The sequence below is a fragment of the Lytechinus variegatus genome, chromosome 9, assembly GCF_018143015.1.
Source record: "Lytechinus variegatus isolate NC3 chromosome 9, Lvar_3.0, whole genome shotgun sequence".
Taxonomy (NCBI): Eukaryota; Metazoa; Echinodermata; class Echinoidea; order Temnopleuroida; family Toxopneustidae; genus Lytechinus; species Lytechinus variegatus.
Window position 1 is genome coordinate 7,625,421 of NC_054748.1, and position 17,863 is coordinate 7,643,283.

The 17,863-nt window shown below is 37.7% G+C and overlaps 1 protein-coding gene across 1 annotated transcript; it reads left to right on the forward strand.

Annotated features, from left to right (window-relative positions):
• Positions 1-2,414: 2,414 nt before the first annotated feature.
• On the forward strand, positions 2,415-17,609 carry LOC121421583. Its single transcript, XM_041616335.1, has 4 exons — positions 2,415-2,723; positions 8,484-8,618; positions 9,402-9,539; positions 11,767-17,609. The coding sequence occupies exons 2-4, from the start codon at positions 8,532-8,534 to the stop codon at positions 15,157-15,159; spliced, it is 3,618 nt and encodes a 1,205-aa protein (XP_041472269.1). The 5' UTR covers positions 2,415-2,723; positions 8,484-8,531; the 3' UTR covers positions 15,160-17,609.
• The last annotated feature ends 254 nt before the right edge of the window (positions 17,610-17,863 follow it).

Here is a 17,863-nt window from a genome sequence, read left to right on the forward strand (position 1 = left end):
CCCCCCCCCCTCCCCCCACCACCACTTTCACACATTTCCAGCAGTTCCCATTTATTTTCGTTGACAAACCCGTTCTTCGCCGTTCCCAATCCATTCTCGTAGAACCCCCATTTATGGTAAATTCCTGTTCTCAACCCCCCTCCTCATTTGCAGATTGGGGCCATGTAGTTTCATAGCAACTGTAGGTTGGGTGGATGCACGCCCCCTACAGGATTTGATCCCCTAAACCCTTACAAAATGTCTATATAAAAATAAGTTTCAATTGCTTGTTTACGAGGTAGCCAGAAAACTTCGCCATTTGATATTGTAAAACGTTTATATGAATCTGTTCAAGGACATTTGGGGTGGACAAGTCCACCCCAACAAAAGTTGATTCGAATAAAAAGAGAAATTTTACATCAAAATCGGATGTAAAATAAGAAAGTTATGACATTTTAAAGTTTTGCTTAATTTCACAAAACAGTTATATTCACATCCTTGTCGGTATGCAAATTAGGAGACTGATGACATGACTCACTCACTATTTCTTTTGTATTTTCAGTATTATGTGAAATATGAAATATTCAAATTTTCTCCCTGTTGTCGTGTGAAATAACGATTAATTCCTCCCTAAACATGTGCAATTAGCATTGTTTAATGCTATATGGTTCAATCAAGTTGGTCCATATTGTCAAATCTGTAAAAGAAATGAAATATCGTATATTTCGAGCAATAAAAAACAAAAGAAATAGTGAGTGATGGACATCATCGACTGACTCACCTGGTTGTGCACATCACTTTTTTTGTGGAAAATAAGCGAAACTTTAAAATGTCATAACTTTCTTATGTTACATCCGATTTTGATGAAATTTTCAGTGTTATGTTGGTTGGATTTTTCTCTTGTTATTCAAATATTTTTTTGTTGGGGTGGACTTGACCTTTAATTCTTGGTCTGTGTACGCAGTAGCAGACACGAGAGATGGGGGAAAACCAAGATTTGTTTATCAGAATGGAAAATACGTAAAGTAGGTAAGGGTAGGCCTGGGGCGAGATGTGCTAATGTGATTTCACTCTTTATAGGGGTATGTTATAGAGTTACACAGCCCAGTTATTACAATAGTAAGTATCACGTTGCTATGAATAATTATAATTATGGTAATAGTATATTAAACAAAGTTCACTTCTTAATTCTATTTTGCAACCCCTAAAACCATTTTTACATACATACTATTCAATTACAGTCTATTAATTTACTTAGAAATCAGCGTAGCCATGGGTACAGGGGCAATGCCCATTGCCCTGTTGGTCGGTGACCAAAAAATAAATAAATAAAAATGGGAGAAATCGTTGAACAAAAAGAATAAAAAGGAAAAAGAAGAAAACATGAAAGAAAACAAAATGGAGGAATGGAGAAGGGAAACCCCGACTGAATAATCTGACCCCCTAGCCCGTGATATGAATTACTGCAGTGTACACATGATGGCCTTGGGGAATCCCCCCCCCCAAAAAAAAAGTTATATATATATATATATATATATATATAATGATGATAATGAATGAATAAACAACTAAATAAAGATAATAAATTCTAAAAAAATTCACGACCAAGTGAAAAAAGAGAAACTGAAAAAAAAGGAAAGAAAGAAGGGCAGAATGTATAATTTTCTGAATATTATGTCAACATCTACCACAATATTTGGAAATAAATGTCATAAATGATTCCTAGCCCCCTCAGAAAGTGTTTGCTCATTACGCCTCTGACAATTGTACAGGATTCGGTGTCAATATTAAGGCGCAATATTACGCTCGGTCACGATTGCTCACTCTACATACCATGTTCTGGTTAAAATTTTATGAATAATTACATTTGTTCACCAGTAGGTACTAGGTTTGAAGACAATTTCCCTCATTTTTTAATTTACCCTTTTGTTTTTTTTACTTCTCTTTATAGTTCTCTTTACTTTGATGTTTTGCTCACTTCTAAGCGCCTTGAGCATTAAATCAAAATGGAAAAGACGCTATATAAATCATATGTATTACTATTATCATTGCATACGGTAAATTTCTCTAGTGAAAAAAAATGATATGAATTGGACAAATACATATGAGGAATTGTTTTAAAATCGGGAAGCGGCGTCCCTTTAATAACAAAGCTTCAGCCTAGTTCGTCTTTATGCCCTTGGAGGCAGAAGAAGAAGAAGAAGAAGACGTTAGTACACATCAATACGAGAAAGGAAACAACATAATGATTGTGAAAACAAGATAGGGGAGTGGGCGGAGCCTACTTAAATTGCGCAACATTCCTCTCCTGAATATGCATTTTGTTTCGGATTGCAGCCGGCCCTTGAGGCGCGGGGAAAACCCATGCATGGTTGCTGTCCATAATAATCACACGTGAATTGCCAGATATGGGCGGGGTTAGGTTGGTTCCCGCGTTTCTCGCGCGCCGTGATTGGCTAGGTTCAGAGCAGAAGATGTCATGGAAACCCAAGACGAATTAGGCACGAATTTCTCGCATCATAGCAAGCCTGGCCTGACTTAAGCCTCCATAATTATAATATTCTTTGGAAAGAGAGGTATTGCCAGTATTTATCGGCAGAGTTCTGGCATTATTGGTTGAAGCAACTCGATTTTCATGGTGAAATCTCTGTTTTGGTAGGATAATGAACGACGAAATTTCCTTGGTAGTGCAAGCAGGAAAGATGTTGTAAGAAGGAGAGCGAGCAAGTGACCAGTCAAAAAACGTAAGTGTCATCATTCCATTTTCCACTGACAATGTTATAATATGTGTGGTTTGCAGTAACAGACCCTTATTTTAACCAAAACGTGGCTATTTAGACAAGTCACAAGCTCAGCTCAGCACAGTGCAGTTTATAGCTTCCACGTGAATTTTAAAAATCTCACACATTAGGCTTAAATTTCAGTCCACTTCTGGCTTTCACCCTTCAAGCATAGAGCTCAAGTAATAGCTCCATGCTTCAAGGTAATTGATGTGTATGATTATATGGGTGGAGTATCGGTTGTTTGAATATGTTATGACGGTGTAATGACGCATGCAGTCATATTTCGCCTCCGATGGCCATACACCGAGTCGAAAACAGCCGGTTTTATTTTTGTACCAACTTCTAATTCTGAAGGATAGAAATACGTAAAACGGCTGTCTTCGACTCGCTGCGCGGACACAAATTGCCAACCCCCCCCCCCGAAATTTGGCAAATGTGGGGGGGGGGGGGGGTCACTTCCATTGACGAGTGGATACCATGCGCGACCACGGGGTCTCGAAAAGCACCCTAAACCCGTATTTTCCATATTCTGAAAATGCACCCCTTAAAAAGTATTGGCGTCTTAAACCCTATCCTTAACAAATATTGGAAACAAAACTTTATTCTTGGCAAATATTCCCTGAAATGAACCCCTAAACAAGTATACAGCAATATTTTATTGGTGTGTCACGGGCCCGTCGGTCGTCGGTTTTACCTAATTTACACACCATTTGGTTTAGTACGGCCCTACCTTCCTCACCTCGCGCAAATCGGGACTCTAGTCTAAACACGTAGTGTCTGGGCAAAAAGGGAATCCTTTATACATTTTGTTTTATCATCCCACAAATTAGACCCTAAACACGTAGCTTTCCTAGCGAAATAGATACCCTTTTTTCATTATTTTTTGTGTTTTTGACACCCTAATGACATTACGTACGTAACGTCCTCTATCTTGAAAAAGACATAATTTTTACGTGTTTTTGGGGTCGCGCATGGTATCCACTCGTCAATGTAAGTGACCCCCGGGACAAATGATAAGAAATTGTAGAGAAATCTCCCCTTGCCTACCCCCCCCCCCCCGGCCCGACGTGCGTAGTCCAGATTGGACCTTGTTGCTTGGAAATGACCTTTCCCAAAAGCTAACATAGAGGGCACATGTCTCCCAATCTCTAATCAGCGACAATCCACTCATCTGTGGGGAGCGAAGACGAGTGGATTGTCGCTGATTAGAGATTGGGAGACATGTGCCCTCTATGTTAGCTTTTGGGAAAGGGCATTTCCAAGCAACAAGGTCCAATCTGGACTACGACGTGCGACGATCATGAGTGATGGTAGAGTTCCACACTATCCTCAGTCACATTTTATTTCGGGCAGATCCAGCTTTCGTCAATAGGAGGGGGAGATGGAAAAATTTTCATTCACATTTTCCCCGTCACGGACACTAAATGTCTCGACTGCATGTAACGTCTCGACTGCATAGCTGCTTGAAATCTTAACCAAGGTTATTTTTTTTAATATCATCATTACTACAAAAGTGCATGTTGCTAGCTCATAAACTTGGACATAAGAGTTATGGTGTATCACTGAAAATCATGAGTTTCAGGTCACATGACCAAGGTCAAAGACTCAAAGCCAAGGATTTAGGGTAAATGAACTTCGACCATGTTGGGGGAATCAATATCGAAGTCTTAACCAAGATTAAAGGGGTGGTCCAGGCTGAAAGTATTTATAGCTTAATATATGGAGTAGAACTCACTGAGCAAAGTACCAAAAATTTTGTCAAAATCGGACAACAATTAGCAAAGTTATTGAATTTCAAAGTTCAGTAATATTTTGTAAAAATAGTCGTCATGAATATTCATGAGGTAGTCTGATGATGTCACGTCTCCACTTGTTCTTTTGTATTTTTTTTTTTATATGAAATTAGTGCATTAGATATTTATTGCTGCAACTTATATAAGGGAGACATATTATTTACACCAGTATGAAATAATGAAAAAAATTATGATTTTATGTAATAAGAAAACGGAAAGTGGAGGTGTGACATCTTCAGCTCGCCTAATGAATATTCATGACGACTGTTTTCACAAAATATTGCAAAACTTTAAACTTCAATAACTTTATTATTTATCCGATTTTGATGAAATTTTTGGCGTTTTGCTAAGTGAAGTCTACTCTGTGTATTAAGATCTAAATATTTTCAGCCTGGATCACCCCTTCAAGTTTTTAAAATGTCATCATAACTTAGAAAGTATATAAACCTAGTTCATGAAACTTGGGGAAAAGGGGTAATGGTTTATCACTAACAATCCTGCCTGACTTTCAGGTCATATGACAAGGTTAAAGGTCATTTAGGGTCAATTAACTTTGGCCAAGTTGGGGGTCTTTGTTGAATTACCATCATAACTTTGAAAGTTTATGAATCTGGTTCATAAACTTGGACATAAGTAATCAAATATCACTGAACATCCCGTGTGAGTTTCGGGTCATGACAAAGATCAAATGTCATTTAAGGTCAATGAACTTTGGCCATGTTGGGGTATTGTTGAATTACCATCATAACTCTGAGAGAGTACGGATCTAGTTCATAAAACGAGGACATAAGATTAATCAAGTATCGAGGAACATCCAATTCGAGTTTCAGGTCAAATGACCAGAGTCAACGGTCATTTAACGCCATGAACTTTGGCCATGTTAGAGGTAATTGTTAAATTGCCGTCATAACTTTGAAAGTTTATGGATATACTTTATCTAATGTGGACATGAGGGTAATCAAGTATCACTGACAAGTCTTAGGTCACATGATCAAGGTCTGTTGTCATTTAGGGTCAATGAACATAGTATTGTATTCATTATATGAATAGTGTTTTTTGTGAATAGTTATTTTATATTAGTTTTAAAAGTCAGCACTGCTGCTATATTGAATCGCGTAATGCAGGCGAGACTGCTAGAGGCGCTCCACTTGTCTCATATCTACCCTTTCCCCAAGGGCAGCAACACTAACGTACCTACGGGGGGGGGGGGGGGGGAGGCTGACGAGTCACAACCAATACAAATGACATATCCCTGCCCCCCCCCCCTCTGACGAGCTTGAAGACCTTTTATTTTTGCTTGTCAAATTTTTTGGCGGTCGGTTTTGCCCCCTGTGGAAAATCCTAGGTATGCCACTGGTCAGTAATCAAAATATCACCCAGGTAGCATACTGTCTTATGTATCCATGAAATAAAAATATCTTTTGAAGTAAAAATTCAGAAAAAACTGACATTTTAGCCATTTTATGTATTAGAGTAAGTGGAAGAGTCACTATGACATCACAAATGCGGCCTATTTGCGGTGTCCATGTGTATATACAGTGCGTATAAAAAAAAACGGGAAAGATTTGAAAAGTCTACAACTTATTTGTTTCAAATTATGATGTCTATATTTTGGTGTTAATGTGTGCTCTGAGGTCTTATCTGTCAAATGCCATTGAAAGAAGTTAGTTTCGTTCATGCTTGAGCGAACACGGATATTTTTGTCTGGGGTTAAAAGGGAGGCTTGCGACAAAATGGCATAAAGTGATAAATATGATGATCGGGCCTCTTGCTAATCATTTCATTCCTTTTATTTTCCATTTCCAACAATCATTTACAATAAGTTTTGTTACATACATCTTGATATAATTATAATCAATAAAACAAGGAAACTTGTTATGTATAATCAAGATAACCATGTATCAGGTCAGAAATTGAGGAAGCTGCTAAAAAGCGAACCTTGTAAAATGCAGCCTCCATTTACATATTCGCATGAACAAAACACAAATACAACATGGTATAATTTTGAGCATGAACCCATTTGAATGTATATTAGTTAAAAAAAAAGGAAGAAGGAAATAGAAAATTAAAAAAGCGAGATAAAGCCTCGGCACTCACAGCGAATTATATTACGGATAATCAGCATACTTCCTCTTAACCTTTTATTATCTTTGCCATAATTTTCGAATTATGCGGTCAAAATTAATTTTCAAATCTGTTTATTTGCTCGAATTGTTTTTTGCTGTTTCTTTTTAATATGTTCTCTTTTAGCTTTGAACATTCCTTCTTTAAACAAAAACTATTTTTTCAAGCGAAGTATTGGAGACCATGTATTTTTTCCCCCTCAAATCCTTTCATTGTGTGGTACAAATGTTGTGGTGCCTTTGAACAGGGGCTCGGGGGTGCTCCCCTCCCCTAATTAAAAAAAAAGTGGAAAGGAAATAAAAGGAAAGGTATAAAATGAAATATGATTTACTTTAACTTACACATAAGAGTAATCAAGTATCACTGAACATCCTGTGCGCATTTTAGGTCACATGACCAAGGTTAAAGGTCAATGAACTTTGGCCATAATGGGGGTATCTGTTGAATTACCATTATAACTTTGCAAGTTTATTGATCTGACTTTTGAAACTTGGATATAAGAGTTATCAAGTATCACCGAATATCGTGTGCAAGATCCAGGTCACATGATCAAGGTCAAAGGTCATGTAAGGTCAATGAACTTTGGCCATATTGGGGGTATTTGTTGAATTACCATCCTATCTCTGTAAAGTGTATTAGTCTAGTTCATAAAACGTGGAAATAAGAGTAACCAAGTATCACTGAACATCATTCTTGTGCGAGTTATAGTAGTTATTCAAAGTCAGCACTGCTGCTATGTTGAATCGCGCGATGCAGGTGAGACGGCCAGAGGCATTCCACTTGTTTTCTTTTTAAGATGGAGTCAACGCATGCCATAAAATGGCGGTCTCCCACATTTCAAAATGTATATTATGTCAATATTCTTCCTGCCACATGTTTCAAAAAACAAATTTTCAAGTATAATTATATTTTAGTTAGAACACTGCTATGTTTGTATAATGGTGTTCATGCTGTTTGCATATTATGTTAATAATAATAATGGTAATATGCATTTATATAGCGCCATCTAGAAATGTTCTATTCATTATTAGTATATTATTATCACTATTAACCCTGGCTTTAGCTATGTTATGCTGAAAAAATGTTAATTTTGTTAATGGAAAAATGGAATGTGGAAATAAAATGAAATGTCATCACCACCACCATTATCATCCCATCACCTTTTTTACATTATAAATTCAAATTCAAATTGTACTCTTCGTACCATTTGGTTAGTCTCCAGGCACAGACTCTTGTTTTTCGCAATTCGCTTAGTACATAATGAGTCATAGTGAGTCTGAAGAAGTGAGACTTGAGTTACTATATACCGTGGCTAGTCTTATTTGATACAGTCAGAGGCCCGTATTCTAAAGTCAGGTTTAACTTAAACTCAGGTTTAAAGTTGTGTTGCTTAAGTATGGGAAGCCAAAAGTGTCAATATTATTATTAAGTTGTATGTTTCTTATGATTGCTGTGCTCTTTCCTGAATTAATCGATGGTGAAGACTATCATCTATTTATATTTCCTACACAATTATGAATGATTTGAGAGCCGAATGAGCTGAAAGTATGATATCTCTACTGTTAATGATTATGTAACAATTGGCTGTCCATACTTAAACCACAACTTTACACCTGAGTTTAAGTTAAACCCGACTTCAGAATACGGGCCAGAGAGTTTGGAGCCTAGTCTTCACTCTAGACATAATATTATTTGTTAAAGTGTCAAATATGAGTCTGGGCTTGCAGACTACAATTTGTTTGTGCTCATGATCAACCATAACAGAGGGCCCAATTAATCGTTATTCAAAATTGTTGATTTACAGGTCGTAGAGGTCGGATTATCACAGTGAGCTTGATACCTTGCTACGATCATGACGGGGCGCAGTGTTACAAGAGCCAGCCTCGGCAGGGAAGCCCAGCTGGGAGACCTGTACGATATCAGGACAGAGAAATTTCTGGTAAAACTATCATTATATGCTACCCCCAACAATGGACTTTTTAAACAGCTTCCGGGGTATTTTTTTATATTATGCAATGCGACCTAGAAAAAAAATGGAACCAAGAGTGATCGATGCCTTTTCATTACTTAATCACAAATGCTTGTCAAATCACATATCATTATGAAGCTCATGAGTCTCCTCTTTAACTCGATATAACCAAGGTCGACATTTACGCTTGAGTGAGAAAGACAAATACGAATACACGATGTACCTTACAAGCCAGCTGACATGCGGTATCTAAATTTAAAAAAAAAAAAATCACATATCTCGATTCTGCAAAGTACCATATATGTTATTTAGTTTGATAAATCCATTAAATGGAATGTTCATTCAGAAGATAAGTTTGTTATGATTTTGATCAAAACAGGAAAAAAATAGTGAAGGAGACTCGATAAAATTCATAAATATAACATAGTTATGAACTTGTTAAGGTTTTAATTACGACGTCATATGAAAAACTCCCCCATTTATCATGTAATAGTAGACCGGCCAAACATAAAAAGGCCTCTAGATAAGGATTTGAGAATGTTTGGCAAAAAAATGAAGAATAACGAACGGGCGGATGCCACGCCCACTTTGCGTGAAAGTGTCACTTTTAGCGTAAAATCTGAAAGAATGCCACTGCTGCTATATAGAGTCGCGTAATACAGAGACTGCGAGAGCCATTCCACCTGTTAATATTGCCATTTTTGTTAGTGTTACGGGATTAACTTTCATTTGTGTGTATGTTTCTTTCCGCAGAATGAATCATTATTCATTTCAAAACTGGAAGAGGATATGGTAGAAACCATGGACATTGCCGAGACGGAGATAGAGATAACATCGTCGGATAGTTTAGAGGAGAAGTGCAAGATACTTGATGTAGAAGACGAACTACAGGTTAGTAAAATACAGATTAACTTAGGTGTATAATATAAATCACGGAGAAGTCGGCCCCTGTTTTCCGAGGTGATGGATGTGTATAACTAAAAGATTGAGCCAATAACATTAAGATACAGCATGAAAATTGGTTATAGGCAAGAAGAGTGAGTGCAAATGGCAAAAATGGAAAAAAAGGGACACAAATGACAGTTTTCTTAGATTTTTTGTATTCATATATACACTGTTAGCAAATTTATCCTTCAAATAAAAGATGTTCCTTCAGCAGTCTCGAAAACACCTGTAATCTTACCAGATTGCGTAATCTTACAGGAAATTGGTATTTGGTGTATGAAACCTTCAAAATTTTCTTTAATAAAACACACTTTTCCCCTTTTTAAACAGACCTGTTCTGTTAAATTGCAGAAAAATTCATGTTTTATGAAAATTTACAAATTGATTCTGCTATTGCTTTCTGCAAAATCTTTTTTTCCCTATAAAATCAGGGTTTTTTAACAGTGTATATTCAATTGGCAATGCTCAAATTAAAGAGGGGGCGTCAACCGCCCCCGCCTGGATCTACCGCTGAGCTGGACTAACCCCGCCCGCCCCCCCCCCCCTCCTTTCATGCACTGTTAAAAATACCCTTATTTTACAGAAAAAAAGAAAGACTATTTTGCAAAGAGCAATCACAGAATCATTCTGTAAATTCATAAAACGTGAATTTTTCTGCAATTTAACAGATCAGGTCTGTTTAAAAAGGGGAAAAGGGTGTTTTATTAAAGGAAATATGTAAGGTTCCATACACCCAATACCAATGTCCTGTAAGATTACGCTATTTGGTAAGACATGTAAGATTACAGGTGTTCTCGAGACTCTGCTGCAGGAACTTCTTTCATTTTAAGGACAAATTTGCTAACAGTGTGTCTCCCAATCCCTCACTTTCAATTCTATTCTGCATGGCTTTCAAGTATCGCTTTTTTGTCGTAATTTTTATGTCTTTTTAACAAAATACATGTAACTCAGGGAAACCCTGATTTTTTTTAAATAAAAACTTTGTATATAAAACTAAAACTGGTTTGTTCAGGGAATATTGAGAAAATTCCACAATAAATTCACAAATTTTGATACAGGGGCGGGCTTACCGAAATGACTTTTCCCTGTCAGATTTTTAGAGAGGAAAATGTTGATTGATTCAACTTTCATAGCCTACTCGGAGGGTGTTATTTTTTTTTTCGTGGGGGGGGGGGGGTCCCTTTGTTATGTTTAAGGGGGTGAGATTCCAACATAGTTTGATATCTGTCGTTAGCCATGTTTCCCAAATTACACAAAAACATTGTACGTCCATGTTTCTAAGGAACTTGGCAGTCAAATAATTCTTCCGATCTGGGACGCTTCTTCAGTTCGTCTGAATCTGCGGAAATCGTCGCGAAAACTCCGACAACCGACGCACAATCGAATTTTTTGTCTTAGACGATTTGCCACCGATTCAGACCAGCTAAAGAAGCGTCCCCGATCGGAAATGAAACTGATCTCTGTTTCATAAAAGTAAAGCCATACACTGTTAGAAAATTTGTCCTTAAAATAAAAGAAGTTCCTGTAGCAGAGTCTCGAGAACACCTGTAATCTTACATGTCTTACCAAATTGCGTAATCTTACAGAAAATTGGTATTGGGTGTATGGAACCTTACAAATTTCCCTTAATAAAACACCCTTTTCCCCTTTTTAAACAGACCTGATCTGTTAAATTGCAGAAAGATTCCTGTTTTATGAATTTACAGAATGATTCTGTGATTGCTCTTTGCAAAATAGTCTTTTTTTCTGTAAAATCAGGGTATTTTTAACAGTGTATGAATATTTCTATTTCGTATTTTCGTTATTATTCATACATTGTACGCGCTTTCATTGGTACTTTTTGTTTTCAGCGGCTCTAAATATACATTATTATTATTATTATTTTGTAGTTTAACTTCCTAGTCAGTATTGGGCTGGTACCTTCACAGATGCATATCACTACTCATATCGTACTGAATATATAAAAGGAGGTAGAAGTAAAGGCAGCAGGGAGGGCGAAGACTTCAAGAGAGTGAGGCTTGCCCGGAAAATAATTTCCTTGAAATTCAATGAATGACCAAATCGCCTATGTATACACGCAATCCCAGTGATAAAATGTAGACGCAACTCTAAATGCAACTTGATGAAAGCAAAGTGTGTCCGTATTCTTTTCCACATTCTTTCCAAACACCAGTTAAGTGTTGCTGTCGGAATGTTGGAACTTAGTGGTTCAGGGGCTTTCCTTGGGGACGAGCGGAGGAGTGCCAGGACCGAAAGCAAGAGCCTCATCTACAAGCTGAGTACTGTCAATGAAGAGGTAATGCTTCGCCAGAACAAAGATATCATTGACAAGGAGGTGTTGTCCGGTACGAATCCCGATGCGACGCACGTCGTAGTAGGTATTGATTGGGGGGCTCAGTGTACAATCAGTTGTGAGTATGAGAATGATGAAAATGATGTTTCCGATGTAACAGAAAAAATGGATAGCGGGCTTGAAAAAATTAAAGATATCCTTAATGCAAAGGAAGGGGTAAACGTCTTAGATGATGATAGGGATACAAATGATACAGACACGGATGATCGGAAAGAGCTGTATAAGTACAGGGCCGACGTTTTAACTAGCGTTAATTTCATTCCCACCATGTATGAGGGAGCAGCTGAGCTTGCAAGGTCTTTACCCACACTTCTGAAAAATACTGAGAGTAGGAAAGGGGTCCCTATCAAGTATTATCTCACGTCCCTAGAAACTGTCAGGAAAAAGATCAGGGTCAAAGCAACTAAAGACATAACCTGCAATGATGTTGATGAATGCATCGTGCAGAAGTGTGCACAGTTCTTAGAAAAGGTAAAGGGGAAAACCCAAAAAGTGTATGACATATACCATGAGATGACTCTAAATGGAACATTCATTTCCGATGAAGCCCTTGAGAGAATTGATATTGTCTGGGAAGAGGTCACCCAGAAGGAATCCCGTTTCAAAACCGATCTACAGGAAATGATTATAAGGGTGAGATCGGGGGAAGATGCACAGAGTGTCCTCGAAGAGTTCCTGAGTAAGGTGGACTCTGAAGAAGTGTCTGCTTCAAAATACGAGAAGGAATTTGAACCATACTTGCAGAAAGTCAGATTCATTGGGTCAATGCTTAGCCAGGGAGTCCGGTGCATCGGTAAGAACGATGAACTTGTGACAGATGCAAAGGAAAACACCTTTGTTTTTTATATTCCTAGTAACAGCGATTTTGATTCTGTCGAGAAAAATCGAGAGTTTCTCCTGCGCCTCTTGTCTACATTCTCAATGGATGAGATGAATGAGTTCATTGTGGTAGACCAGGAGGTTGTTTTAAGCCATGTATGGTCAGATAAAGTGAAGAGGCCAACTATCGCCAAATACGTAGATGGCATACTTAAATCTGAAGACCTCTATGAAGAACAGGGTCAACACCTAGAGATGTGTATGATTCAACTTGCAGGTCCAATCACAAAGAATTCTGCCCCTAGACAGCGAGCAATGGTCAAACTAAGATGCCCTAATGCTATCGCCGGAAATGGAAGATGTGCTGGTGACCCGTCCAAATGGAGGTGTTTGAAATGCGGGCAGCCGGTCGAGTATGGCCCAACTTCCAAAATGTTTTACTGCAAATGCGGAGAGTCGAATCCGAAGGATTCACGGTTTCGCTGCAATGATCCACATCATGGTTTGAAATTTATGATGTACCCAAAGAACCTGCTCAGAGATGACCTTTCCCAGCTGAAGCCAATGAAAGAAGTCAACATTCTCATCCTAGGTGAGACAGGTGTTGGTAAATCAACGTGGATCAATGGGATTCAGAACTATCTGTCATTCGCCAATTTATCCGAGGCAATGAATTCTCAAGACTTCCCTGTCTTGATCCCATCATCTTTCACCTTAACACAGAATGGTGTACAAAAGAAAATCAAAATAGGGACAGATGATCCTAACGAGGTCCAGGAAACTGGAAAATCAGCAACAAAGGAACCGCGGTCATATGTCTTCACCGTGGGTGACATACGACTGCGTCTAATTGACACACCTGGAATTGGCGATTCCGGAGGAGTGGAGAAGGATGAAATCAATATGAAAAATATTTTGTCCCATCTCATGTACTACTCCGAGATTCATGCAATATGCATACTCCTGAAGCCGAACAATGCGCGGCTGACAGTCATGTTCCGATTCTGCATCCAAGAACTGCTTGTCCAATTCCACAATTCTGCCAAGAGAAACATTGTGTTCTGTTTCACGAATGCCCGCCAGACATTCTACCAGCCAGGTGATACATTACCAGCTCTTAATGAAGAGCTAGCCAAGAAGAATGTCGGAATTCAAGCTACGAAGGATACCTACTTCTGTTTTGATAACGAACCTTTTCGTTTTCTAGCATGTATAAAGAACGGTGTTACCTTCGGCGATGGAGAAATCGCCACCTACTCGTCCAGCTGGGACAAGTCTGTAGAGGAAACGAGACGTCTTCTGAAGTACATTGAATGTCACTTGAAGCCGCACAGAGTTAAAGAAACTCTAGGCATGAATGAGGCTAGAAGGATCATCATAGCCATGAGTAAACCCTTAGCAGAGGTGGGCAACGCAATCAATCACAATCTTGATGCAGCAAAAGAAATTAAAGCCAAAATTGGTCATGCAGATACTGAAATGATCTCTTTGAGGAAAGAGTTGAAATTCAAAGGATATGACCTGGAACGAAAGGAACTGGGCTATCCCAGAACAGTCTGTGCTGCCCCTGAGTGTGTCAAATACGTCCCAGTTGGACAGACAAAGGTACAGAACACGGTTTATGAGACCATTTGCCACCCGCACTGTTACCTTGAAGGTGTGCCAATCGAAACAACCGGTAATCCACAACTTGCTAAATGTTGGGCCATGACTAACCAATACTGTCGTATCTGCACGCACAGCTACCAGCAGCATATGCACTTGACATACGAAATACAATTAAAAGAGAAGGAGTTTCTGTCAACTCAAGCTCAACAACAACTCAATGCCATACACGACACAAAAACAAAGAAGGAAGCATTTATAAATGAAATCAACAAGAAAGTTGAAGAATTGAAAGCTGAACAAAAGATCATCATGGCAACTGGAGCAAAGTTTGGGTCGTTTCTGAAAGCAAATGCGCTCATTACATACAATGACGCCGTAGAGGAATACCTTGAAATGTGCATTAAGCAAGAAAAGGCAAAACCAGTCACACTTCGAAAAGAAAGTGTGCTAGAGAACATGACTAAAATGAAAGAAGAGTACAAGAAACAAATAGAGATTCTTGACAACGCTATCGCTGGGGGAGCTAACGAAAATATCAAAACACCAGAACAAGTAAAGGAATTTCAAGAAGATCTCTTTAAGCTGAAACATTTTGGTGGCACCCTGAGAAAGTTGTTTGAAGAGATTTCTCTCCTTCATACAGCCAGGGGCGTACCATACGAAGTGGTACATGCCCAAGCTCCAAAAAGAACATATCGGAAGAAGAACAGGTACAGTAGGTGGGATGCAGTTACAAACTATGTTGGTCATCTTGTGCCTTGGCGTAAGACAGTGTATAATGTATAAGAAAATGAGATCTGGTCTGTCGGATGTACTAAATGCAACACCGATCAGAAGAGCTAAAACAACATCCAAAGAAGGGACCAAAGTCGAATGGGTGATCGAACAAAGGCCTAAATGACCACGATTGTAATACTAGTTAGTCCTTCCGGAAATATCAAAGAAAGGAAATTGCAAAAATATGTTGAAGCAGAAAATCATGTATTTTTCCGTGTTCTTTCGACTGATATGTTTACATTCATTACGTTCATCAATATTTAGGCAGACCGGCGGGGGTGTGAAATCAGTTATTCATTGTGGCTGGCCCCCATAGTTTGAGGAGGAAGGGAAAGAAGAGTGCCACGCTATAAAAAAAATGAACATACAGTTACAATTCTTGCACTTCCTGGTGATAGTAACTGCCGAGAAGACCTCAATGTCAAGCAATATATGGGCTTTGCCACGATAGAGTATCATGGCTAAACCGACCCGAGTGACCTAAGTGTATTCCGCTTTGCTAGACGAAAGCTACAGACTTGCAGAATACAGTTTGCAATACTATTTGTCAACCCCAACGTCAACTTAATGGTGGCCCACTTGATACAAGTTCTTATCGCATTGTAAAGAATGGTATTTTTACGATAACGGTAACTGAAGGCTTTTTTGCAGGTGTTTCTGCATTTATTGATAATTCAATACATGAATCACACTCACAGTAATCATAATGCATATAAACAAATACAAAAATAGATGATAGAATTACAAATTGTGACAATTACATAATAGAAGAATAATTAACATAGATATACATGTAAGCAATAACAAATAAAACAAAATGTAGTGGCCAGCTATCATAAGCAAAATGCTTGAGAGAATAGCAGCCAGGGTAAGGGTAAGCGACGCAATGAACACCCCTCTGCTTAGATTGCTGGACATTATACATGTTATATCACAATTATCACATCGCTACCATTTTCAAAACCTTGCTCCAAAATCTAGGATCGGACAAAATTGGGGAGTTTGTTCCCCTGTTTTTATGTTATCAACCGACCCATATCATCAGTAGCTTTAATCAATCACCTGTGTCTGGCGATTGCAGTATTCTAAGGTCTGAACTAATTATACAAGTTTCGGTTGCGTCATTCGATCTTGTTGTGATCTCTTTGACCATGCTTTGGCTTAGAACAGGTCTTATCGTTTACACTTTTGAAACAGGTTCAATCATTTAACACTACCTGGGTCTCTCAAGTGATTTTTTTTTACTCATTCATCTTTCCATCATGTTAATTCAGTTCAGAGCCTCGTGATGTTCACGAACATGTTGTTACTGGAACAATGATTTCGAACATTTATTAAATTACAATTCCTTATAGTTCAGATTTATTTTCTTTTTCATTTTTGTGGTCGAAACTGCTAATTTGTTTTCGGTCGGTATAGAAACATGATACACGATGAATAGACTGTATTGAGATAACAACTAAGAATGTAAATCTCGAACATGCTGTGTGTGTGTATATATAAATAGTTCATCTCGTGTATTTTTGGTAACCTTTCGTTGTATTTTGCATATTTGATATTTATTAATTTTTTCGCATATGCACACAGAAGAGGTATGATGTATTTGTAGAAAATAAATCAATAAAATGTATATTCTATTGTTTTAGGTGTATTCATGATTCCACTCTTTTTTGATATGTAAATAAGTCATATTTTGTTTTGGTTTTTTATACATACAAAAATAAAGACAATGAAAATGTATCTGTAACACCAGGTTATACATGTTATAGGATATGTTCCTTTTTTATAACTTGCAAGCTTGAATTACATACCAAGATATCAAATATTGCGTATCACGGAAAGGAAAAAAGGTACATGTCACATCATTATATGACAGTTGTTTTTATTTTGTTATTAACTTAAGGAATTAGTTTTTCCGTGCTTACCCTTATTATCCCTGATGAAATAATGGTATCCATAGCAGATAATCAGAGATTGTAGAATGAAGATGTAAGTAAAAGCACGATCCGTTCTAGATGGAACCCTGAGAATAACAGAAACTTGAAAAGTTCGTCTTTCAAACAGGTTCTATTCAGGCTCCTATTTAATAGTTTTTTTTTTATTATAATAGCATAAGATATATTTGTATTCAAACGATTACTGTCACTCAATCAGGTTGAAGAATTTCAGCAGCTTTTATCTGTTATTTCATATTTGTTATTTACAAGTTTTATGAAACGGAGTCCAAGTCTATGATTTTTGTTGTATGTTCTAACATATTTTTAAGAAAGCATCAGACCTGTAGGCCTCTGTTAATGTTGACGAAATAATTGGAATATATTGATAACTGTTTATTGCAGCATATTTTTAGCAAGTTTACTAAACATGTATCACATATATCACAAGAACTAGTAAGAATTATCTTTGAGATATACAGTGCGTCCCCAAAAAAACTATACACTTTTGAAATGGTTGCCAAATAAAAAAATCTAACACTTTTGGGGAAAAGATATGGAAAGCCAATTTAGTCAACTTTCAAATGACACCAAAAAGTTGAAAAACTATTCATGCATGAGCGAGCACTGCCAACTGAAACAAAGGGTATGAAAATTAGGGTGGGCTGGAATTAGCCGTCCAATTTCTTTCAGGTTTGTTTCTTTGGTACTTGCAAAGTTGAGGGTTATTTGGTGAATTAAAGAATAGTCGTGATTAGTTTGTTGTTTGTGAAAATTTA

What these genes read in the sequence shown, in the direction of transcription:
- LOC121421583 (XM_041616335.1), top strand. Translation starts at nt 8,532, where the DNA reads ATGACGGGGCGCAGTGTTACAAGAGCCAGCCTCGGCAGGGAAGCCCAG. An exon ending in TCAGGACAGAGAAATTTCTG is followed by an intron (nt 8,619 to 9,401) that starts GTAAAACTATCA and finishes TTCTTTCCGCAG; the next exon opens with AATGAATCATTATTCATTTC. An exon ending in ATGTAGAAGACGAACTACAG is followed by an intron (nt 9,540 to 11,766) that starts GTTAGTAAAATA and finishes TCCAAACACCAG; the next exon opens with TTAAGTGTTGCTGTCGGAAT.